General features: G+C 35.6%; 1 protein-coding gene across 1 annotated transcript in view; it reads left to right on the top strand.

Moving 5' to 3' along the window:
• TAFA5 (TAFA chemokine like family member 5) overlaps positions 1-23,046 on the top strand; it is a 328,833-nt gene extending 305,787 nt beyond the window's left edge. The window contains exons 4-5 of the mRNA XM_041405471.1: positions 18,476-18,603; positions 23,020-23,046. Coding sequence (XP_041261405.1) covers positions 18,476-18,603; positions 23,020-23,046 — 155 coding nt within the window. The remainder of the gene's footprint in view (positions 1-18,475; positions 18,604-23,019) is intronic.
• The last annotated feature ends 3,696 nt before the right edge of the window (positions 23,047-26,742 follow it).

The following is a 26,742-nucleotide window of genomic DNA, read 5'->3' on the forward strand; positions in this document are numbered from 1 at the left end:
ATGATTCACAAACTACAAGGAGGTAAAAAAAGCATCAATAGCTACAGTAGTTCTAATGGCTTTACCCATCCTGCTGTGTTAGATAACTTTATGTAACCCCTGTGGTGGCACTTCGTGCTAAAGTAGCTATTTACATTCCTACTGCAAGCCCTTAAGGTGACCCCTGTCACTGCATTCTGCAAAGGAAAGCTTTTAAGAGTGACAGATGTCCCAAATGCCATTGCTGCCATTTCAACACAGTCTTTCCAGAACTTTCCCCTCCCCTGGATCTCCTGAATGCATCAAGCTCTCCCTGACATGCCTCTGTGGATATCTGATTTGTGCTTAGCTTACCTGTGTCTGCTGGCAGACCCAGACAAGTACCAGGACCAAGCAGCACCAGGCACTGGGTCCATAGGGCATCAAATGTATGGACCAAATAGGGACCTTTTCTGTTCAATTTTCTCTGCTGGGTGTTCTGTCAGCATTGGACAGTGCTGCTGGCTGTCAAAAGTTGGATTGTAGGTCCAGCTGGCTTCTGGTTGTTGGCACCAGGAGCCAAGGTTGAGCAGGCACCATGCGCATCTGTCTTCTGTAGCTGCCAAGGAACAAGATGAAGCCATGGGAAATAGCAAACACACTGTGATGACCTTGTAATGAGTGCTTACATGGGTGGCTGCTAGACAGATTTGAGTTGCCTGGGAAACCCCCATTTCAGCTCTCAACCTACAATGTCAGGGCAAGAGCCCAAGACTAGCATTTATAGAAGCTAAGCGAAGCATTTGTAGAACCTAAGTGCTGGAAGGTGTGAGGTTGCTCTATTCTTAGTGATCATCATGAGCACTTCTTATAGCTGTGGCTCTAATTGTGGCTGCACATGAAGTGCTTTTCCTGTGCAGTATCATGCTGTGTTGGGCTCTTACAAATAAGATTTTTACTACATTTTGCCCCTGAAAAGATAAACCATATGTGAAGTCATAATGAGATGGAAGAATGATGTGGAAAGAAAGTTGTGTGGGATCTGCTGCATTGCACTAGAGGATTATGCCTCCATGAACTCAAACAGCTCTACGAAGTCAGTTTTTACCATGAGGTGATCTAGAAAGTAGGCAGCATAAATTACTATAAAGACTACACAGATAATTTTTTTCCCAAAATGTTCAAAAAGCCAATGCTGGGAATTAATTATCTACTAAAGCTTCAGGGACGTTGTCCAGTGGTACAGTGTGTAACCATGTGAACTGTATTTTTTGATAGGCTGTATTGGGTTAATCACAGCCAGTAACTTAAGCACCCACCATCTGGTTGCTAACTGACCCCCACTCCCAGTCCCTCCAACAGAATAGGGAAGAGAAGAGCAAAAGTTAAAAAAAAAACCAAACAAATAAAAACACCCAAAAAACCCTGAGTCAAGATAAAGACAGTTAAAGAGATAGCAAGAGGAGGAGGGAGCAATGCAAAGGCAGTTGCACACCACACCACCTCCTCCAAACAAACCAATGTCCAGCCAGTGAGTCTACCTTGGAAAAACTACCCCATGCTTTTTATTGTCAGGAGTAACATTGTATGGCATGCAATATCCATTTGATCATTTTGGATCAGCTGTCAGAATCACAGAATGACAGAACATGCTGTGCTGGAAGGGTATTCGGTATTCCCTCACAACTCTTGTCCATCCCCAGCCTGCTTTCTTTGGGGAGGGCAGAATGAAAAGCAGAGGAAGCCTTGGTGTGCAGCATTGCTCAGGAATTACTAAATCACCAGTGGGTTACCAAGACATTTGTCATAACAAGTCTAAAGTACCATGCCAGCTGCTATGAAGAAAACTACCTCCAGCCCAGACATACCCAGTATATACACTGCAATAAAATATTTGGAAGAAGACAAATGCTCATAAAAGTGAATATCTTAGAGACAAAAGTCTGGAAAAGCTCAGGTGAATATAGGAAAATCCATGTTGCACTTTCGAGACATTGAACAAATTTTAATATATTAGTATGCTCAGTTCTTATGTTCACAACTCAATAAAGATATTGAAAAATTTAAAAGTGTTCAGAGAGCAGTCTTGGTGACGGTGAAAGTAACATGCTTTACTGTATGAAGTTCGTGCTAATCAAGACATTGGTTAAGAGAGAAGAGAATTAGAAATCTCCTGAGGCCTCTCCCATCCCTAATTCTGGAGTACAGATTTTAAGGCACCAATGTTGTAACTTCGACTTTAAAAAATGCAGAACAAGCACAATATTTTTTTTCTATGCACAGTTGCCCTTGTCCTTTGGGATATATCACTGAAGTTGGGGTTTGAAAATTTTAAACTCAGGATTTTCTGTTTGTTTTCCTAAACAGTTCTCTAGTTCTATGAGAGGTATTGCTAGCTGTGGTGAATAGAGTGATGAATGCAGAGAATTCCTTTGGGTAACATTGTACAGGAGGTTGGAATATAGAATTGCAATGATTCTTGCTGTTCTTACAGTCTGTCATCCATAAAATAAATTACCAACTCTTGTGTTTTCCAGTTTCAGATTTTTTTTTCTCAACTTGTGTTGCTTTTATATTTCCAAATACATATATATATATATAGATATATATATATAAATTCTTAACCTAGTTAGGTTCACACATTAAAATGATTGAGATAATTTGCAATTTTGCCTGAAGTTGATTCCTACTTTTATTCTTTTATTTGCTGCATTAGAAACAACTGTTGCAGCTAAGATGTGAAGTACAGGCTTTCATTTTCCCTCAAATAACACAGATTTTGAATTTTCTTGTTTCCAACAGCAACTACAATTTTGTCAGTTGTAAGATATGCTCACATGCATTTATAAACATAAAATCTCAATAAAAAATCCCAAGGTTTAATAAAAAGAAGCAGCTCTACATTTAGTATTAATGTAAACCGATTAAGTTTACATTTTAAGCGGGGTTCTTAAAAACTCTTATTGGAAAGTTAGGAATTATACTTCAGTGATTCTTACTGTGAGATAGTAATTGAGAATTGCATTTCTGCTAAGCCTTTGATGTTAAATCAGAGTTGGTAAAAATATGCATTTTTTCCTAACCAGAGTTTATTTTTATCCCCTCCTATATCAAGGCATTTCTTTTTACATTATTTTAAAAATAATCTTTCAAAATTTTTTTCAAGGTTACTCTTGGCCCATTATTTTAATGAGTCAGTTTTATAATGACAGGTTACTTATGTAGGTGACTGTATGTGTTAAGGCCACAGCTAGTTTTACCATTTTTGACTGAAGCATAATCCTGAAGCCTTTGAAAAAAATCTTCCAATGAAATGTGTCTTTGACTACATCGTCGCACAACAAACAAGCTGAATTGTTTGCCAGTGCCTACATCACCAGAAGATGTCAAATCTTATTTAAATTTTACACCATATCTTAAAGAAACTGTGTGGCATAGCCAATATAGTCAGAGTACCTAGAGGAGGTTTTTAGTTTGACTCCAGCTTCACAAAAAGCTGTGCAAGAAGGAGCTCTTCATGTTCACAAAAGGTGAAGGAAGGAGTGCAGGCTTGGGAGGTGTTCTAAACTGCTACCTTGTAATTAATTTAATGTGTATTGTCCCTGTCAAGCTGTTGGGACAAGGTAGAGGCTACACATTTCTTAGTGTAAATATACTGCTTATATACTGGCATGTATGAATACTTGTCATGATCTATGCATGAATTGCACAAAAATTGTATGAACTATAGCAGTAAGAGCGAAAGAACATACTAAAGGGTATGAGTGTGATTACCAGTGATTCTCCTAAGGAGAAACAATTCCTTGTTTTTATAAATTTTAGTCTGTAGAATCAGAAAAAAATTAATAGTGAGTTCCTTAACTCCAGTAAGTTCCTCTCTCTTAAATAATAAGGTAGACCACTAGCATCCCAAGTGGGTAGGATACTGGAGTAATATCCAGTACGAAACTGGCTATTAGCATTCCGAATTCTTTTAATATTCTCTTTTCATGTTCCAAATGTAACACTTTGCTTTACAATAAATCTGGGTTTGTGTTTAAAATTGTCCAGTATTAAGGGTCAATGCCAGAGAGCCTAATGAAAGCAGTTGTCATCTTTCTCCTGAAGCAATGAATTTAAATAGAATAGTCTTTCTGATATCTCAAACATGGATTATATTTAGGAACTTCAGGAAATGAATGTAATTTCTTAATTTTAGAATTATTTTGAGAGCTGCTATGAAAGAGAGGATAGATGTTTAAAGAAGTGTCTTGAAGTTGATATAATTAAACATGCATTTATTGACAAGAGAGGGCAGGAATGAGAGTGCATTCAGCAGCCTCATTTGGCATGTGGCTGTGCTAAGGAAAGCAGTCCATGGCCTAACTTCAACTGAAATAAATTTTTCAAAGATCTAGGGATAAGATTCAGCACTTTCCACTCTAAGTCCTGGATTTGTTTTATTGGCTTGTTTTCCCTAACTTTTATATATATATTTATATTCACATTAAGAAAAACAGAAGCAACAAAATGTTGGACAAAACATTTACCACATATACTTCTTGTCCTGGGAGTGAGAGTGCACATGATAAATGAGAGCCACATTGCTCATATCCTACCACGAGGCTCTTGGGTCCAGCACAGCTGAGTGCTGTGTAAAAGGCTGAATGGAACAGAACAGTGTATTAGCAAGTCAAGCTTATTTAAGACAGATTTCATATTTGAGTTGAGGTGCAATAAGGTGCTGTAGGTATTAGAGGGAATAGAATACCTTGCAGATACCATTGTAAATGAAATTTTTATATTTTAAGCCAGGAAACGTATGCCTTAGGGATGATTTTCCTCTATTATGTAGGGAAGATGAAGCAGAAAAAATTAGACAGTTTTCTTTTTTAACAGATTCATGATGCAGCTATACGTTCACACATTTTTGTGAAGTGTTAATGGCAAATACTGCAGTTAATGAGGTATAGAGGCCTGATGCTGTATTATATCTCAGGCAAAAGAATGTGTGATTTATCATATTTGTTTTTCTATGTCCTTAATTTATCTGTGATTAATGTGTGATCCATAAGAAATGTTTTCTGTATTTTAATGGAAAAAAAAATAGTGTGGTTTTCCCCCCCCACCAAATGGGCAATGAAAAATCCTTAAAAAAATAAAAAACAAAAAACAAGAGGCACTTTCAAACATAACTGTATGAACATTTTTAATGCTATCAATTTAGATCTATTATGGTAAATTCTCCTTGGATTAATTTATGGCATTATGGCTTACTGTACACCTCAGGAAATCAAGAACAAAGTTAATTGTTCCTCTGAGATGTACAATTTCCACCCTTTGCTCTTCAATCAACAGCTTGCAAAGCAGTAATTGAGAAACAAATCTGGGTGTATTAAGTTATTTCTTCTTAGAACAGTTCTTGCTAGAACCTACAGAAATAGGGACAGCTGGCTGGTGCTGGGTTCTTACACATCCCTCTGGCTACTTGCAGAGGCAGGATGTTAGACTAGACTGATTCAGGTCTGATCCAGTATAGTAATTTCTGTGTTGCTTACCCTTAGCCTTTGTTATTCTGGGTCAGTTGATCAACACATTAGGAGCTGTAACCAAGAGTCTATCCATGTTTTGACCAACTGGTAAGGAAAAGCTTAACAGCAGGCTGTACTGTGCCTGCTTATTCAGTGTGAAATAAAGGCACACAAGAGCCTTTGAGGGGTCGTTTCTTTTTTGTTTCTTGTTTTAGGAGTGTGTGTTGTGCTAGTGGGAACTCAGGGTAACACATTCTAGGCAATGTTACAGCTGTTCCTGAATGATTGATTTTATTAACATGTCACAGGGTTGTGTAGTTCAGGTATGGGAAATATTGTGACTTGAAGATGTTTTGGGGCAGTTAGATTCTCATATCTATCTTTACATTACTGTAAAATACTTTGATATTGCCTGTATGCTGTTATTGCAAATGTGTTTGTCATCTCTGTTTTTCTGACTAACCCTGTGCTACTCACTCTTTTTTCTTGTAGAATTGCCTATATATCATAATTAGGAGGAATTATAAAACATTTCCACTTTCTCTTGTTCTTCTCTAATTAATATGATCATTGCATCTACAGCATACCATAAAGAAACAGACTTACATCATGGGAAACCTCAGTGTTTGTCTTAGTGCCAATGTGGCAACTTGATACAGTATTGGCAATAAACTCCACCAATTCCTAGTGTGATATAGCTGAAGATTCTTCCTGCTTCCCATTTACTGCTCAGTGTTAGCAATAGTTTGGGAATGACTGCTGTGAATGACTCGAGGCTAATTACTGTCCTTTCTTGTTCTTGTTGATCATACTTATGACAAACCTAAAAGTGCTTTTCCTATCCTTTACAGCAGATAAAAATTAAGAGAAAACATCCTGTGGAATCCCTGTGCCAATTCCACACAAAATACTGCATCTGGTTGTTATTATGTAATTCCTGATACCATGAATGTTCATAGAGGTTAGAAATGAGGAAGATCTTTTAGGTCACCTTGTCTTCCCCTCAGTTGTACTAGATTCACATAAGGCACAGCCATATCCCCTCTGCACTGAAAGGGAGCATTCTTTTCGCATGGCATGAGTGCTTCACTGATACTGGAAAGAAGAGAAAAGACCTTTTTCCTGTAAAGGGTGTGTGAGATGAAGTTGTAGCACGTTGGCATAAAAGGCTCTTTGCTATTGTGCTAATGGTGCTTTGAATATGAATGTTTTGTAAGCAAGAAACAGGCAATGACTCAGATGAGCACTGCCTCAAAGAAAACTTGAGCAGGACTGGAAGTGAAAGAAAATCTTTGGCATTTTGCAGTCTGTTTTTGAATGGTTGCACAGATTCAAGTAGTCAAGACCATACATGTAATAAACAGGGCACTGAAGCTGTATCATCCTCTACAATTTTGTTTAAAAAAATAAAAAACCAATCACAATAAACCCCAGCATTCATATTACAGCAAAACTGTTGAAGAATTTGCTAGCAAATTTATATCTGTATGTGTTATACATACCTCTGACACATATGCTCTGAGGCTGATTTTCAGAAAACTGAAGTGCCTTCTTCTGTACATGGTAGAAATTGCAAGTCTCCATACTATTAGACTATGTATCTGTTTTCATGAAATTACTATCCCAGATTTTGAATATCTGGTGAATATTTCTAAGTTGATAAGCTGAGAAATCTTTGTAACAGGAAGCTAAAAATACCTACCTTTTCACTAGCCAAAATTTAGGAATTTGAAGATTACTTTAGAATACACAACATACTGATAATGGCATAAGATAGCAGAATAATTTTATGTTTACTAACATTATTAGGAAGAAATATATCATATAATAATATATATGTATTTCCATTCTTGAACAGAAAGGAATTTTTAAAAAGTGTAAATAGGCTCTACACTTATGGAATTATGAAAGTTTTTTTTCATTTCCACAGGAGAAAGTGTGCGCATTATTCTACACTTTAATACAAAGTATTCTATTATTCCAATACAACTAAACTGGTTAAACAGGGTATCCTGCTGACCAGAGTAAAACACTGCAGTGATGTAGTAAAAGCAACTCTTATTCCTGATATTGTAGATGCATAAATACATGCATACATGCTTAATATTAGAATTAGACATACTGGGATAATTTAAAGGGCCATGTTGCTATGTGAAAATACAAAAAAAAAAAAAAAAAAAAAAAAAAAAAAAAACAAAAAAAAAAAAAAAAAAAACAAAATCCCTGGAGGGATTTCTTGAAGATATTTTTTTGTATGTTCAAAATGTTGAGTCTAAATGAACACTTAAATAGTTCAGTATTGTACTTAAGAGAAGCATAGAGAACTAACAGTTGTTATTTCTTAGTCTGCAAGGGGCTATTTCCAAGCTGCAGACTCAGTCAAGCAGTGCTTTATTCAGAAGAACCCTCAAGAAACCCATTGCAGGTTTTGCCTGAGTCAGGACTATGAACTTGTACTGTTTTCATTGTTACAATTTGTAGATATTTCTAAGGAGGTTTCCCTATTGCAAAGTAAGAGTCACTTGAGAAAGCTCTTTTTTTCAGACAGTTACTGTTAAAAGAAAACAGTTACATTCCTGCAGATGGAGTATTCTAACTTGCTTCTGTTCCATTTAATGTTGTGGTTATTAGATACTTTTGAATGTTAAAAAAAGCCGAAAAAACAATACAAAACAAAACAAAACAACAACAACAACAACAAAAAAAAAACCAAAAAAAAAAACCAAAAAAAAAAACCAAAAAAAAAAACCAAAAAAAAAAACCAAAAAAAAAAACAAAAAAACAAAAAAAAAAAAAAAAAAACAAAAAACCAAAAAATAAAACCAAAAACCAAACAAAAAACAAGAGCAGGAAATTTAAAATTTAGGTAATAAACCTTTAGAAGCACAGTGTGTTTTGTGAGAGATGTGGCTTTATTATAGCTGACAGTAGACCACTCAATCATTTGGAGTTTAGTAAAGGAAGATGAGTATACCCCTATGAGAGTTAAATGAGTCCTATAGGAATAATACTAAAATCTATAGAACTGAGACGTTTTGCCTTTGCCATTGAATTGTATAAGCTGCCTTAAAAGTTTTTAGAAATGAGAGCATTCTCTGAAAGTTAGCACTGGATGTCTTTCTAAAACTTATGTTTTATGTCAACAAGAAATTGTTGAAATTGTTATAGATCTTGTGAATTAAATTCTATGGCCTTAAAAAAACTTGTTTTTCCTGTCCCTAAAATATATGACTCTATCATATTTCCTGTAAAGAAGTACAACGCAGAAAATTAGTTTTAACTCTCAATGTACTGACCTGATCAACTGCTATGTGGCTAGTGGTCTGATTTTTAACAATTCGTGAAGTTGCTGCAGAACCACAAATGCTTACAGTCCCTAATTTTGAGAATTTATGGTTTAGATAACTAAGTCAGAGTATATTTTCTGTGCTATTACTGTGTCCTTTGGCCCAACCAGCCTCCACTGTGCAGCTTCTGACAGGGACAGGCCTCTTGCTTGCAAACAGAGTGGGTGAAGCATGGGAGCACATGCATGGCCTGCCCTGGGAAAGAGGCAGCATTTCCCCCTTTTTCACCTTATGGCAAATCCTTCTAGCCTTGTTTAACAAAATTAATTTTGAGAATTTAAAGTTAGGTTTTCTGATGGTGAAAAATATAGCAATATCAAGAGGACGTGTGGCTGTTCATAGATTTGCCGATGTGTTCCGACACATCAAATATTGCCTCTTAGGTCAAGAAAGAAAATTCCTTCTTATCAGTGACTGTTACTGTCATAGAGCTCCTTCTGAACTGTAGTGTTAATAATTTTTAGGATCTTTGAAAATCAGTTTTTTGTTCCATTAGGTACGCAAAGTAAAAATGTCCATGCATTAGCTGAGTTTTAGAGATACATTGTCTTTTTAATGTAGCTGCCTCCCAATTTTATGTGCATTATAAATATAAATTAAAAATAGGAACCTAATGTCAATAGTAGGCACTCATTTGTATTTTATGTTTTATTCTTATAAAATACTGAAAGAAGCCCTACAGAGAAATCGTGACTAAGTAATGACACAACCCGTTGCCCAAATGAAGTACAAAATTAGGAAAATTGTATAAGATCATAAAATTTTGAGGTAAGGAACAGTAATATTTTTGTATAGATGAAAAACCACCTTAAAAAAATTCACATGGCGTAACCTGTCAGTCAAAAAATCATTCTGCACAGCCATAATATCAAACTGCTGTCTGACAAGATGAGTGATTGACTGTGCAGCTGAGATATAGCACATCCACCTGTAACAAGGTTTCACCATGGACAGTGCATCAATACAAAGCATGTTATATAAACTAACATTGCTGTATTTTAAGACTTTTTTCCCTCTGTTGGTCAAACACTGGCTAGTAAAAGCAGAAATCAAGGAAAGGTCAGTTTCCAAGCTATCTAATGCTCAACATCACAGTTCCCTGTGGTAGGCTTCCTGGGGCAGTGACACAAATTTCAAAAGAGTCACAAGTGCTTATATTAATTGTATTCTCATAATGAAAAGTGATACCTTAGAAATGGTTCCCTTTTTCTTTGTTTTAGGCTGTTTCACTAGTTTTATTGGGATTTTTTCTTAATCTTAGTTCTTGAAGCATCAATTTGTGTCAAAATCCCCAGAATAATCATAGCTTATTTTTAATATTTGATGAAAGCAAAAAGTCATGGGCTTACCCCAAAAAGCATATAGTTTACTGTAACACAGCATCTAGTCATGTGGAATAGGGCAAAAGCACTTTGGGTAGGAGATAAGTTCAGCTTCATTGCTGAGTTCCATTTTCTAATATTTTAAATTGTTCTCACAGTGATATCTTAACCTGTTTCTGTGCTAGTCTTTGAGCTCATTTCAACTCAATTTGTTTCCATGTTCTGTTCATACATACGTGACAAAAGGAGGGCAGAGTTTCCCATTGCTCTGGTTGTTGACAAAAGAAGTTCATTGTACTTGAGAACAGCTGAATTATTATCTCTTTCAGTGTATAATAAAATGTCACCACCATGTCACAGCAGCAATACACATGCGAACACCAGACTTGGAAAGCACTAAAAGCAGTGAGGGCCACAGCAGAACCACTCAGCTAAATGCCTGTCCCTTGAATACACATGAAGAACATTAACTAAAATTCCCAGAAACAGCTGTCAAAAGATTAAAGACTAATGAATTTCCATCCTCAGGCACATGAAGTCTCACATTCTGATTCTCATTTCTTTGCCCAAGAAAAAGCAATTTTCAAATGTAGAGTGCTCCCTGTTTTCTTTTTTTTTCATTTTTTTTCCTTTTTCTTTCTATTTATATTTTCCTTACTAAGCATGTGCAAAGTTCATTAAAGGTACCCAGTGAGACTGGGTACATGAACTCTTTACAGCTGGAGTCCCAAGAAGGACCTTGATCCTTGGCTATAATTTTAGTGTGTGCTTTGTGAAAACTCTGACCATGTAAATTAGAGCAAGTTTAATTATTACTGTGTCATCCTCCTTAAAATTCACTGTGTATTTAGTGGTTACTTTTGTATGTTCACGTGTTTCAAAGCTAGGAGGGTTCTCAGGGTCCTTCTCCTTCTTCCACAGCTGCCCAGTCTTCTCTGCATAATGTAGGGATGGCAGTGAGTATCTGGTCAGTTCTCATTTGACTTTTAACCATAGTGAATCTGGTCTTCCACTCCAGTTCTCTGCTCATATCAGGAGGACTGAAACTGGTGTACTTAAGAGAAGAAAACCCAATATGTTCTGGTCTTTTGCCTTCACTTACCTACTTTGTCATACTGATTCCACTGAATAAGTTGCTCAAGTTTTTGACCTTGCCCATTAGCTTCAATATAGCTGGGATTTGTCCTCTTTTTCCTTCCTTTCTCACCTAATTTTTTTCCCTAGTATCTGTTTTCCCACTACTTCCCATTTTAACCCTTCTTTTCTATTCTTTGCTGTGATCTTCAAATTCTCTTCTTTGGGTCTGAAATTGCTGTCCCTTTCCAGTGAAATTTACTGTTCTCAATGTGCTGGCAGCAAAGTGAAATGTGATGAAAACCTGATCTCTGAAGGGTGCTTTGCTGGCATATCACTGATCAGATTTTTAGTAATTTTTACTTTGCTTACAGCACACTAATTGAATACAGCAGAGCAGAACAGCAGGGGACAGAAACAGAAAACACTGAGTCCTGAGAAAAAGCTTTCTCTAGGGGTAGGTCTTCTATTAGCATCTCTTATTAGACAGCAAATGCTAACTACCCACAGACAACAAAGCAGTAAGATCATTCATAGACTAAAAACCATTGAATGTGTACATCTAGGGATATTCAGACAAGTGCTGAAATCCTGGGCAAAGTTGTAGGCCAGTTTGCCTATTCTGAGTCTATATCTATTTCTATATTTGAAAGACTGACATTTAATGTTTAGTTAGAAAATGCTAGTTTTGAAGAGGCTAGAAGCACATGTATTGTCCCTAAATAAAATTCAACATGTAAATTTTATCAGTATTCATCATTTATTAAAACTCTCAGGATGCTTGTTGTGACCCTCTGAAATTTATTAAATGATAATTTTTTTTTCTGTTTCTGTTTGACTGCTTTGTAGGCAGTTGGAAAATGTGTGTTATATTTGCTGCATTACTTTTCCAAGTAAGCAATTTTGCCAGTGAGAGTGCTATTTGCTAGTGAGAGGCTGACGAGTTGAGAACAAATGCAGAGATAGATTACAATCTCAAATGACAGCAATTAGAAGAATACTGGTCCTTGAAAAGTAAAATTGAAACAGACACGAGGTGATGGTGAAACTGATTTGTAGGACACTTTCTGTGTTAGGATAATGCTTCTGTCATACAAATATTTGAACATCTGGATATAGACTAATGTAAGGTAGCTATCACTATATCAGTGAGTCTCCTAGTATTAAAGTTTTCCAAGAACTGAAAAGAAGCCAGAAAAATACATTCTAGTTTCTACACTACAAAAAGTCAGGTATCATGTTCTTTTGCATTTAGCCTCATATGCTTTTCACTGTTATGTATTTATTGTTTGGGGTATCATAATAAGGAAATGCTTCTATTTGAAGGAAAAAAAGATAAGAACTATTGAATTTCATGAGAGTGCTCCTAGAATCTGATTATACTTCAGGTCTTTTTTTGTAACTATTTTTAAACTGTCAGTATTAATTTATTTCAGAGTCTTATGAAGATATGGAAAAACATTAAGTATGTCATAAAATTAAAAAAAATACATTAATGCCTTTCTGAATGGAGTAGTTTAAGTTCGGTCTTACTTTTTCAAAGTATTTTCAAGTAGTTTTTTCATCAGTAGTTTACTACGCTTCCTGCTTTCACTCAGTTTAACCCAACAACTTCTTATGCCAGTAATTCAGCTAAATTCCTGGGGACCACTCATGTAACTGGCAGTGGTGAATCTTAAGGAGTCTTTGTTTGGGATAATATGGATTACTGTATAATTTGGAGTTGTCTCCTAGGTATTATCCTGCTCCTCCTAAATACATGTTGTACAAGGTGCAATCTGCATAATTTCTGATAAAGCCAGATTGTCATTCTTTTACAGGGTACAGGTGAACATTGACAGTATTTTCTCAACCCAGGGGTTGCAATAAGATTTATCCCTCAATGGAACTGTGATTGGATGAGCTGCAGGAAAAGCCTCTGCCCTGTCATTCAATCTTTTACTCATGATCTAGTTACCTGGTCTCAATTTGTAGCTTCTCTGTAGCCCACAGGAGATCACTTTTTCCCATATATTTCTCAACCTCAGCTAAAACATTGGTCCCAGTCTTGACAGCAAGAGCTAAATGATAAAATAGGTGTCTAGACACAGCTATATTGCTGTTCTTAGAACTAAATAGGCTTTGGTCTAGATGCCCTATAAATAATTGAGACAATCTAGCTCTTTGTGAATTAGCAGTGCTTCAATTCTTTTTAAGGAAGCAGAATGACTGCTGTAAAAGTTATCCAAGCTTTGTGATGTTTCCTTGTTGTAAAATAGATTGACATTTGGGGCTTTTACACTATTACAGTCAAATTGCTGCTCTAAAGACAGTTCATGATTGCAGTATCCTAGGGTGGTGTGATTCATTTTGTCTTTCAGATTGCCTTTTTTCTGCCACTGCAATTTAACTGATATATGTTTTTGAAAGCATATTATGTTGCATATTTTTATTGTTGTTTAATTTTTTTATGTATACATATTAAAGTACACTCTCTCTCTGAAAGAAGAAGAGACACAGAAAGGTCTCCAGTCTAGTGATCACTAAGAATACAGAGGTTTTGTTTCCAGCTGTGCAACAAATTCTCATGTGACCTTGGTCAAGATGATTAACCTCTGTGCACAATGGGGACAATGAACAGCATTTACCAGTCATAGATAAAACTAGAATCATAGGAAGTTCTGAAAGATGTTTGGGCATCTTTGATAGGTAGACAGTGTATACGTACTGAATCAGGCAGAGGAGGGAAATGGTCAGAGAAAAAAACCTAGGGTTGAAAAAAATGCAAAAAAGGAAAAATATCAGATAAAATTTAAAAAAGGACAGGAGTTTAGTGGGATTATGAAAGCAGTTGGGATCATTTGAAGGTGAATAATTATAAAAGATGTGGTCTTATTCATTGTTAATAGGACAAGCAAAATACACTAAGATGAATATGTTTGTCTATATACTTCTGAAGCAGTGAAGCCAAAGGCCTTTCTGAACCTTGGGAATTTGCTATGCTGATCAGCTTCCTCCAAAAGGAAAACCACAGTGAAATAATATATGAAAGTCAAAGAGGAAGTGTTTTCTCTAATGCCTATGTTACAGCTTGCATTAAGTGCTAAAAATTACCATTGGAAAAAAAAAATAATATGAAAAAAACATCATTCAGGAAAAAGTATAGTTGAGGTACGTTCTCATTTAGGAAGTATGTTTCAAAATGTGTTTTTCTTGCGAAAATTCTCCCTAGTCCCTACTTCAATGTATCCTCTCTGCTACATTTTTTTGACTTTATTTAGGCTCATGCATCATGGTTTTGATTATACTATATAGATACATAAAAAATATTTATATTCCCTTTGCACACCACCTTTGCATAGAAGCATAATGTATTCTGAAATCATAAGTGTCAGTATCCAAATGCTGTCTCAATCAATACTCTTATTCAGTGAAAATAAAGTACATTTTTACTTTTGTTTCCCTAATTCATTCCCCATTAAAAAAAAAAAGAGACAACAAACTGCAACAGTCTGAGTGTTTTAATTTACCATATTTTAGATGGCTGTAATTTTTTGTATTTACTGTTGCTCAAAAAGACTTATCTTAGTTTTTTTGCTGTCACAAACTGCTGATGATTTTCAGTTAAAAGACTGACTACAGAGGCAGAGGTTGATAATTCCCTGAGTGTGGGTTGAATCTGGGAAAAGAATTTTTAGAAAATAAACCTGATTTTCCACAGGAAATATATGTTATATATATATATATATGTATATGTATACGTATATATGTGTGTATATATGACATATATTAATATTTTATTATTATTATTATATTAATATTATATTAATATTATAATATTATAATAGTGAGAAGTTTATTGACAAAGCTTATCTAGTAGCAGTATTTAGCAGAAAACAATCTGTGGTGTTCTGAAACACTACTCAGTTGAACAGTCTTAAATTGGAATACTGATCATGAATGGAGACTTTTTCTACAAATAATGGGATTGCAAATTTCTCTGTCTTACAAAACAGTTAAGATCACATTGGTGGGTAGTCTGTTGTGATGTTGATCATATATCTGCTTGCATCCAATGCCTCAAAACTGTTTGCCTGAAAAGCCCTTGGGTGGAGTCCATTTTTTCTCCAGTTCAAATGGCACTACCCGGGAAAGCAATTCTACCATGTGCTGAGCAAGGTAAGTGCCTGTTAACTCCAGTTTGAGTGAAGAGGCACTGCCCTTCTTAGGAGATGCAAGGTAGTATCAGCACAGATTCTAAAGCAGAAATTCAGTTCTTTGCAGAAGCTCTGCACAAAGCCTATGTATCGTTTAATTCTTCATAATGAAGCTCAGAATGGATTTGAAGAAGCTGATAGGCTTTTTGCTCTCTTGTCTGCAGAGGGCTGAATTACACCCCTGGTGAATATACACAGTAAAAAGGCAACTACACTGCCTCAGGAAATACACTATATTCCTTTGCTTTGACTAGTATAACTCAGTTTCAATTACTGATGAAAACGCTTTGATATTATGCTGATAAAAATTGTTGTACATTTTGCTCCCTTCCTATATTACACATTTGAGCTTCACTCTCATACTGTGATATAATGTGCAAACTGAAAAGTGAAAATGCAAAAATAGATGTAGTCCTGCAGACAAGAACAGGCCTCCCTTGTGGCACTGTGTGTGAGGGCCTGTGTGTTGGTGAGGCTCCTGAAGCAAAGCAATGACTGGGTGGAGAAGCAGAATTAAAGGGATGTAAAACCAGTAATGGGGAAGAGATCTTGGCAGGAAGCAGGACTGGAAGAGGGTGTAGGGGCTGAGGAGACACAGTTTTGATAGTGATTAGCTTTAAATCAGGTGAGCTAGCTAGCTTTTACCTACAAAAGAAGTTCTGATTCTCAAGCCTAAATGCATGAGCTGGTCTATACACAGCACAGAAATGTTTTAGAATTTATGTTTTGTAAAATACCCTTGGTGTGTTTTAAATATGTGTGGATATGGCCAATACCCAGAGCAAGGACCTCATGGATTTGTGATAATACCAATAGCAACTAAGCAAACACTAAAAGTAATTCAGAGATACTTTTTTAATAAGATTACTTCAAGTCATGTTTCCTAGAAAACCTCCTAGCTGAGATAGTAAAGGGAATCTAGTGGATATTTCTGAGTTTAGCCTACTATTCAATCTTTCAGTGATTCCTCATATTGTTGAAACATTTATAGAACTAGCCATTTTGATATGTGAATTAAGAAAGATATGCATGCAAGTAGGTCAGATTTGGTGTTAGCATTTTACTGAGCTTTTTCTGTTAAGCCTGTAATTGGATGCAGGCCTTCACTGAAAGTTATCTGCTGCAAAGGAGGGGTTAGTCTCAAAAACTGATATCAGTAGAGCAGTACCTCTGGTGTCCAAGTAGAATCCACATTTCTATGTATTATGTGCTAAAAACCATAGCAGAGTCACTTCAAAAAAAGTGTAGTTATGAATCATTTCACCATTGATTTATATATTGTCTAATGAACAGTGCAAATTCCTATGTAGATATTTAGGTGCTAACGAGATTTGCTAATTAAAATATTAATATGACTATTAGATTGAGCTTCCACTGAAAGAAGTCAGGTTTTGTTATACTAGAGCTTACCAAGAATTATGCCAGTGCTGAGGACACAAGTTGTTTTGTGTCACAATATTTTAGGGTTTTATTAAAAGACTTTAAATTGCACTTCAATTTCTTGCCATGATCCATTGGCATTGGGAATTGTATTCTTAAGTAGCTCCAGACAGAAGAAGTCAGGCTGAATCATATGTTCAGGTAAGCATGAAGCTGCAGCTGCCACTGGGATAAATGCCTACTTTTAGTGTCCTTGGACCCTAAATTTATTTGGTACATAATCTCCTTGTACTCTTATTTCACTAAGTACTTCTCCTGTCATTCTCATTTTGTTGGGCTTATGATTACTGAAGGTGTGTTATGTGTATGGGTGTCACACATCAACATAGAGAAAGGCTTGATCTGTGTCCTTCTCTCTCAAGTTTTGGCCTTGAATGAAAGGACACTTATGTATAAATTGAAGTGCTGAAGCTTTCCTATAGTGCAGCCAAGAATTGCTGAGATGATCCATGGAGGAATAGGACCATTTTCTGTAGACTAAAGTTTGAGCAAAAGTTCATTTGGGAGACCTTGCCTTGTTTAGCAAGAATATATGGCACTGTGCAAGTGAGTGTCTCTGTACATGCTTTTATGAAAAGTATGCTAAACACTCCATTGTACAATATTGTCTTCAGTGAAGAGTGGAAGAACAACAGAATACCAGATATTAGTAATGTTTGTATTCTATGAGAAGGAACCCAGATACTACAAAGGTGAACTCAAAAGAAGTAGTATTATAGTCCAGAAAGAGGTCTACAGGTATTAAAGCCACTTCTCTCCCTACCTTGAGGAAAAAATTCTCCTTACAAGTCCTTTGCTTTTACTTTATTGCAGTCAGGGCTCTGTTGTTCCAAGACTACATGCTGTGTATGACCTTGTGGAAATTTTGCAGAACTGGCTTGCCAGAGACACAAGCATTGAGAGTAGACACAAAACATGTATCACACCAGCTTTCTGTTAGAACCTTCCTAACTAGACTTCTTTTCCTTTGTAGTAATAGGCTGTTTGGTCCTGTCTTTTCCCTCGGCTTATTGTCTCCTTCCCCATGGTTTCTCAACCTTTGTTTAATTCAATACCTGTCCTTCTTATGTTCCTAGTTTCTGTCCTTGACTTTACCCCTACCATTGCAAGTATCACAGAGTTTCTCAATAGCTGTCATTAAACTGACCCCTTTGTTTATTATAGCTTTTCTCTTTCCCCTGTATCTCTATTTACAGTGTAAGCACTTCAGGATAAGGACTATCTGCTTGGGTTTGTAGAGAGTCTAACACAATGGATCACAGTTGTGGGGCACCATAATTATTAGTTAGGATAGTAAGTCTCCAATTATTAGTCCTCCCCAACAATGTTTCCTTCATTGGAAGGAAATTAGAAAAAGAGCTATTTTCTATGTTATTTTGATTTATCATAAAGCTGTCTTTTGTTTTTTCGTTGGTTTTTAAGTTTGAAATTAAATTTGTTGGCACAGCAGGTGTTGTAAATAATTTTGTAAACTGCCTAGGGCTGTCTACATCACAAACTATTGCTGAATTATCAGATTATGAAAATAGACAACTCAAAGGAGAAAGTGTTTAGAGATAAGTAAAATGTGAATTCTTCTGCCAATTGTTTTTTGTTTTGTTTTTTCTTCTTCCTTTTCTGTTTCATAGCACGAATTATCAAAACAAAACAGTGGTGTGAAATGCTTCCATGTTTAGAAGGAGAAGGCTGTGATTTGCTAATCAATAAATCAGGCTGGACCTGTACACAACCAGGAGGACGGATAAAAACAACCACGGTAGGTGACTTCTCTGTTCTATACTTCTTCAATTTCTTATTCACTTCGTTTGTTGAAAACAAGTGAGATTTTTAATTGTTTTTCAGCACTTTTATGTAAAGTTTATTGCCTCATAATTAATCTGTGTGCCCAAGCGTGCATGCTGAAATACACAGTAATATTATCACAAAGTACAACACTGGAAAAGATAACAAAGGAAAATGCATAATTCCCATGGTTACTAGGAGTGATATTGTGTCAAGGTTTTCTTGTAAGACCAGTAGCTTAACTAACATTTGTATCCAGCCTGAAGACAGTATCTTATTATTTCAACATATACAAACTTCTACTGCCTTAGTGTTGAGTGAAAAACTCAATGTGTGGTCTAACAGGGCGAAAATAAAGCTTTCTCTGGGAGTTCCGAAGAAAATATTTTTGCAATTCAAGCTATACTGGAAAAACAAGTTGCTCAGACAGGTCTTTGGTTTTCAGTGAGATCTACAGAAAATATAGCAAAAGAGCCCTTTTCCCAGCTTGCTTTGGCCCTGGTTTGTTGATAGATCCCTCAGTTCTTTGATTAGGTATCTTGGGGCATATGCTTGTGGTGAAGCTGAAAGTATATATGACTGTAATAGTTTCTAGGGCCTATAATATAGCAAACAGATTTCTAGAAAATGTTCTCAAATGCCAGTAATTCTTTGACTTAATAAATGGAAAAAATCTGAAGAGATATAATAGAGCAATTTTCTGCTAACTTGCTAGGCCTCTTGAAATTATTTCCCCTCCTTATAATCTTTTTTTAGATTTACAGGGAGCTTGAGTGTAATTTAAATAAGTGAAATTTCAAGAATATTTAGTCTTAAAAGTACTTATCACTGAGGACTAAATTAATGCCCATCATCCTCTGCACAATTTCTCTGTCTGAGCAGGAGAAAGACAGCAGTATAAAAAAATGTTTATTGTTTTAGAATGCATGTATTTAAAATATTAACATTATTTCACTTTTTAAAAAAAGGAGATTTGATAATGCTTTATAAGATACCTACAAAACAAATTGTTTGTCTTGTGATCACAGTTTTAATGCTTCTGTATTTACCAGATATAATATTCCTTATGAACAGGGCTATAAAACTTAACTCGTCTCCGAGGTCTTACTTAAATATAGTTTGCCTTTAGGTCTTTTGCATTCAAGCTATGTAAATCTTTTGCATTCAAATTATGTAAAAGTGGCATAGAAAAAAAAACAACCAAACAAACAGAAAACAAGGGAAGGAGAAAGTTTTTTAAACATAAATGCCAACATTCAAGGGCAAGGAGATCTAACACCATGAGTTTGTCATACTTGGAATATAGTCTTAAATCTTGTTAATTCAGGGGTATTTTCTGTATCTGAGGTAAACGGAAAACCCTTGTACTGTGACACATTACCAGCTGTCATTTTAGCTCTTTATTTGATATTTAATGCTAATGGCATGACTGAGTAATGCAAAGTAAGCAGAAAATCTATCCTTCAGTTTCTGTCTTTAATGAAGTGATTCAGATATGCTTTTAGATAAAATAGCAGAAGCCTGATTCTGAACTCTTACTTGTCTCTATAGCTCTTTAATGCTATTGACATGAATGGAATGACTCATGAATTTGATTAATGTAAATGAAATCATAATCATGCCCCATCAGTAAAATTAAGACCATGGCAAGTGTAATATTGTAAAACAGACTGTCCCCACACAGATACATCATTGTCATTGGTAAGGAAAGATTTTGCCAGAGAGACAACTGTAGAACAGCTCTGAGCATAAGCCCTCATCTAACATCAAGCAGTCTTCAACAGTTGGTATCACACATGCAGACGCACAACAAACACGCAGTACTTTCCAGTCAAGCCAGACTAGCAACTCAGAATGCTTACAGAAGCTCTGAATGCAGAAGGGAAAGACGGGAAAAAAAGACAAGAAGAAAAACAAATACAAAACCCTGAAATAAATTATTGCCATAAGTCATTATTAGTAAAATAATAAGAATTTTTTAAGAAAATGTTCTTTAGCTACTTGATTGAAGAGTAAGCTTTGGACCATGGTAGTAGATTTGGAAACTGTGTTGTAAGATGAATCCATGAAATTCATGACTGTAATTGAAAGAAAGAAAAAAATTCCAACAGAAACACTAAGAGGCGTTATTTACTGTGGCAATATTCTCAGATCAACAGCTGCTAATGCAGTAACTGCTCTGTCTGCTCCTAACCAGCACACGAGTTGCCATGCACTATCATGCCACCATGGTATTGAAGTGTACTAGGAAGGACTTCTGGCTGAGAAGGGCCAGAAAAATGACCACAAGATAATATGGGGAATAAATGTCCAGATATACTGAATTAGTTACTGCACCTGTTCTGAAGTAGATATAATTTTTGACCACATCTCCAGCAACAGCCAGATTAGGTCCTTCATTTTTTTAACTGTCAATTTTGTTAAAACAATTCATTAATTTAATATCAGCAGCTCTTTCCTGCTGATATAGCTTGCATCTTAAAGATATTTTTGGCAGTAGGTCTTGAGTTATCATACTGATGGTAGAACGTATAGCAGAGATATCACTGATAAATGCTGACAATAATTTGTCACCCATACTGAAGTCAGAACCATGTTGAACTCTGTTGGACTGAGACCAGCTGTTGTGATAATAGCAGCTTTTCACATTGATTCCAGGAGGTTTTGTAGAAATGCAATTTTTAAGTACCGGGTTTAGAAGCAGCATGTGGGAAGTTAGGGCTTGTAGAGATCTTATAGATGGCATGAGCTCCCTTTTAAATGAGAATACACTTTAGGACTCATAGTTACATATGGTTCTTAAAAAGAAAAGAAGAAAGAGAATTTGTTTTCTGTAGATGAGTTAAGCATTTAGTATTCTTTCTATGAAAATTCCAAGCAAACAGCAAGTGAACATATCCCTTGCTGCAATGCAAAACTGCAATTTCTGTAAAATGCTTGGAAAGGGCTGCTGCTTTTTACTTTATATTTTGTGTCAAAATTGTTTACACATTCTATGCAGAGCCAGATTTTTTAACTGGCTGGCACTTTTTGTGATCGCCTCTGGAAATAATGCAACCAAATCAGAATTCTCTCTTCACATGAGTAGCAGTGTTCTATATCCATTTTGTGCTCACTTTGCAAAGCTATAAATGACTACACAAGGTGCAAGGCAAAGGAAAATCAGACTCAAAGTGTACTCTAAATGGATCTGGATGTCACTTCTGCCCTGTTGTTCTTTCTACAAGGTGTGAATGAACCAAAGATTTTTCATCTGCTAAGAGGCTTTTAGAATTGAGGACTGTCTGGGCTAACTGCCAATCTGTGTATTAAGAGGCTGACTGTCAATACAAGGAAACAACATGGCAACTTGCAAAAGAAGATAGCAAGAGAATACTACACAATTGTTAGCAATTTTAACATACTAAGTGCTTTCATATAACAAATATCCTTACAGTCACTTTAAAATCTCCTGCCTTTAAAAATTTCGTCTCCTTTTGCTATCCGCATTACTTTCTCAATTAATTATTAAAATTACACTATATGATTTTTAAAAATATTTTATTGTTTTAATAGTGCCAGAAGATATGCCTTTTTTTTTTTTTTAATAAGTTGCTGAAGGGCCTTTCCATTTTATATTTCAAGTGTAAAACGCTCGTGTATAGATGAGAAGATGCACAATGTATTGTTTTTACAGGGGAAATTAATTTTTAGCACCCAAGTGTAGATATGTTGTCAATGATCCATCACTACCTAATTGTTACTTAATTAATTCCTTCTTCTACATAATGCGATTTCAATGCACGGAGCTTAACAGAACATTCATGCGCCAGTTCCTCAGCAGCTAACCTTTTAAACCTTTGTGATTTTACTGCTAAATTAGCTGAAGTGGGAAATTAAGGAATACGGAGAAGCTAAGAGAGAGCTCACAGTGGATAAAAGGTGTAATTACTCTGACATGGAGCTCAGTGCTTAGCTAGTAAATTTACTAAGGATCTAGCTCCACCAAGGGACCTGACTTTCTTAATGGAGTTTACTTACACAGAGAGCAACTTATCATTAATATAAATGCCTCATCATTAATATAAATGACATGCTGGCTGGTTTGGAAAGGCAATTTTTTCCTTACCCTGAAAAATACAATGTGTATTTTTATTGGCTGTAATTTAAATAATATTTTTTTTCAGCAGAGCTTTATCATACATATATGTATGATTAAGGTAACTCAGATAAAATACACTGGTATGATTTTCAGCACTGACTTATGAGCAATGTGTTTTCACTCATACCATTACATTCAGGTAAAAAGAAATATATATATATATATATATATGTATACACATAAATATACATATATATGTATATATATGTTACATATTTGTAACATACTTGAGAATTTACTTTTTTTTAGACTCAAGATCAGCTGGAAATATCCTGAGGCCATGGTCTAGTGGTATGAGCTTGGGAACTGGGAGCCAGAAACTCCTGAGCTCTAATCCTGGCTCTGACAGTGACTCCCTCTGTGGCCTTGGGTAAGTCACTGAACCTCTCTGCCTCAGTTTCCCCAGCAGTAGAAGTAAGATTTACAGTTCTTAGCTCCATAGGTCAGTGAATTTGGGAGTCCTGACTTAACATTTTAAGACGTTTATCAATTCAGATTAACTTAGAAATAAAAATGCTGATATGTATAAGTGTCCTTATTGGTAATATTCCTACTGTTGTTAGGTATTTACATAACACTGGTATTCCTGTATTTAGCCTTGCCTGCATTCCAGCTCTGAGTCTTTCTAAATGTGCATTTCACATCTCCACAACTCAGCTGATTTCATTTGGTTAAGCTGGTTTTGGAAGTATTTTGACATCCTGCCAGTTCTAGTTCTGTGTCATTCCAGGATACAATACCTACCAAAACAAACTTTCAGGCAGCACCAGATTAGACCAGTGAAATGTTGCATGCATGCCATGCCAAATTAATTTTCACTTTGTCAGAAGTGGTCAACTTATGAAACAGATACAATAATACCAATTCTTTACACGTCATAGCTGTGTGCTTTGATGTCCACTCTATTGATCTGTCAGCAATTAATCTACTAAGCTCCTTCACTGTCCAAATTGTATCAGGAACACTACATGTGGACCAAGATTACAGAGGACACTTTGCAGCGGGCTGGTTTATCCCCTCACTCTAGTCCAAGTATTAGCTTTTAGAAATAAGAAGGAAATTAGGATCCTGAATTTTTCATTGTTTATAGTCAGCTGCTGAAGAATCAGTATCTTTGGCTGTATTTAACCTATGGGACTTTCTTTGCTTCAAAGCCCATGAGCTTACACAATTTGAGTCCCTATGTCTTCTCTGTCTTTTCTTTTTCTGTGTGTCCCTCTTCGTGATGGCATGCCCACCACTGTCTTGTGTGAGATCTTAACAGCAGCAGAAAGGGCTCTCACATATACCCTTTTGTAGTGAAATAGATCATTAACTCTTTTGGGTCATGCTCACATATAGTCACTCTTAATTTCTAGTTGGTTGTCTGGAAATCTGGTTTAAGAAAACCTCCATCTTGATTTCCACAAAGAATAATTTGCATTTTTAAGTCCCTCTGACAGCCAGTTTTGTGAACTCTGAGACCATTGCTTCACCAAGAATTATGCATCACAAAGTTCTTTAAAACTAACTCAGGTCTCAGGTAGTGTGCTTCTGAAATTGATATTTGATTAAGATTTTCTGAGACCACACCACATAACAGGAAGTTAGCCTGAGATAACTTTCGTACGTTAAAACATTGATGTGTTCTACTTTTCATATATACACACCAAACTGAGAAAGGGTAGAACACAAACACTTTCTGCAGAATAACTTTGGCAGATCTTGCTGAGGTCAGAAAGTCATGATATCTGCATCTGTGACTGTACATATGAACTGGCAGATCTAGGTTACTTTTAATTAGCATCTTGTTCTAATGTAACAGCATATCTATAGAATCAGTCTTAGACATTGTGCAGTGCTTTAACTGAGCCTTTTAATAGTTTTGTATGAATTTGGTGTTCTTCTCAGTAGTATTAACATAAATTATGAGAAAAAATACCAGTTCTTTACATGTTATAGCCATGTGTCTCAATGACCACTCTATAGATGTGTGTTACAAGGCCTAGATTCAATCTATGTATTTCCATGGCTTGCAAGATATTTTAATGCTTAGTTACTCTCATTGTTTACAAAAGGTATCCTAATCTGTAAATGCATCATCATTGACAGTGTTGGAAATAGATTCTTTTCTGTTAATTTCCAAGAAAGGTAGAATGGGAGCTGGATGTTGTAATTCTCAGAAAAAGTTAAATATCATGTTTCTAATTCTTGTGTTAGAGAAGAATAGTCCCTTTAGACAATTTACCAGCAGAGTGGTAGGACGGCCTTTATAGCCCTATGTCTTAAGGACTATATGCACAGAGAAATCTAAATAGAAATAAAATCCTCATGAAGCTGAAGCATCTCATGAAGGGACCGTACTATTCCTTCAAAATAAACAGGTTTTCTTGCAGGTTAGTAATGCTTCAGCTAGTACAGTCTCTTCAAAGCTGTGCACTTCTTTGTGATACCAATGTGTTGAAACCTGCACATTCTATTTTCCATTATCCTTATCAAAATACACTTCTTCACGTCAAATAAGTAATGTTCAAGTCATAAGCCAAAATGCTAGCAAAGATTTTGTGATTTTTGTAGACTTTAGGTTGAAAGGAGCTGTCAGATACTTAAAGAACCATCTTAAAGAGATTAGCTGCCTCCCTCTGTCATGAATACTGAATACTGGTTCTATTGATATTCACTGATCCACACTGCTTGAAAAGAGACCGAAATTTACGCCAAAAATAACTTGCAGTAAAATGGCATGCAAAGTGAAATCATAATTTGTTAACATCTGAAATAAATCCTTGGAAGAAATTAGGTAAACGCAAGTTTTGTTCTTCACTTTTAAATGTGTATTTTCAGATTGTAATGAATTATAGTATACTAATTTCTTTTGTCTTTTTAAAGTTACAGAAAATACGAATGCTCACTTCTGCATGGGCTATTTCAAAGATATTGCAATTACTGTGCAAATAAATATACAGAATTTTTAGAGAGATAAGAATTCTAGACATATATTTGCGTTCATGTTTCCTGTTGCTTAACTCATATTCATAGTGGGTTTTCTAGCATTCAGTCCAATTTTACTATGCTAACTAAGAGACAGGCCAGCTTTAGATTCAGTGAGGTAAATCTAGTTTCTGATTAACGCTTATGAACTTTGGCTTTTCTTTGTTATATAGATTAATCTATATTTTAAAGCAGTTACTGCACTGTAAATTGAGCTACATTTTGATCCATTTTAGGTCTGAACTGTCAGTTCAGCAAGTAAACAAAAGCTATTTCTACCCAAGGCAATAATAATAATTTTCAATCATCTATTTCATATGTTTGAGCCAACACCAAGCAAAACCTATGGGCTTTTGTCCCCCTATACTTTGAAACCAGAAGTCTGAAAAGTAAATATAACTACATCTGTAACTTGGCAAGTTCATTGACAACTATATCATAGTATGAACGCACACAATAAATTGTGAATGTCTAAGAGTTCAAAGGCTTTAAAAGCTGCATTTTGAGGAATGTCTAAATTGTTAAATTGGTCCTGATAAACAGCAAATGCTTTCATTTGAAATTCTTTCTAATTTTCCAGGGCACCATTAAAAGTTATGTTTTTATATGGGACTAGGATTCTCTTTCATCTTCTCAAAACCAAAAAAAAAAAAAAAAAAGAAAAAAAAAAGCCTATCTTTAAAAATGCCAGGCTCAGGGTATAGAAAATTCACACATATATTGGATGGTTCAGGTATCTGCCTCGAAAATTTGCAGGCCCATTAAAGAGTGTGTATGAAGACCGTGTTACTAGATTTTTTATTATTGTTTAACACCCTGGTCACCATTTGCATTTAAATAAACCTTTCCAAATATTGAAATAGCAACTGGTCTAAGAAGTAAATGTGTTAAGAATTAGCACTGAGATAGACTAAAAGCATCAGATAAACCAAATTCCTATTAGTAATGGTAATATTTGAGCTTTTTGTGTTTTGACAATTCTAAGCAAAACAGACATTCTAA

This window comes from Onychostruthus taczanowskii, unplaced genomic scaffold (genome assembly GCF_017590055.1).
Source record: "Onychostruthus taczanowskii isolate IOZ18803 unplaced genomic scaffold, ASM1759005v1 scaffold23, whole genome shotgun sequence".
Classification (NCBI taxonomy): Eukaryota; Metazoa; Chordata; class Aves; order Passeriformes; family Passeridae; genus Onychostruthus; species Onychostruthus taczanowskii.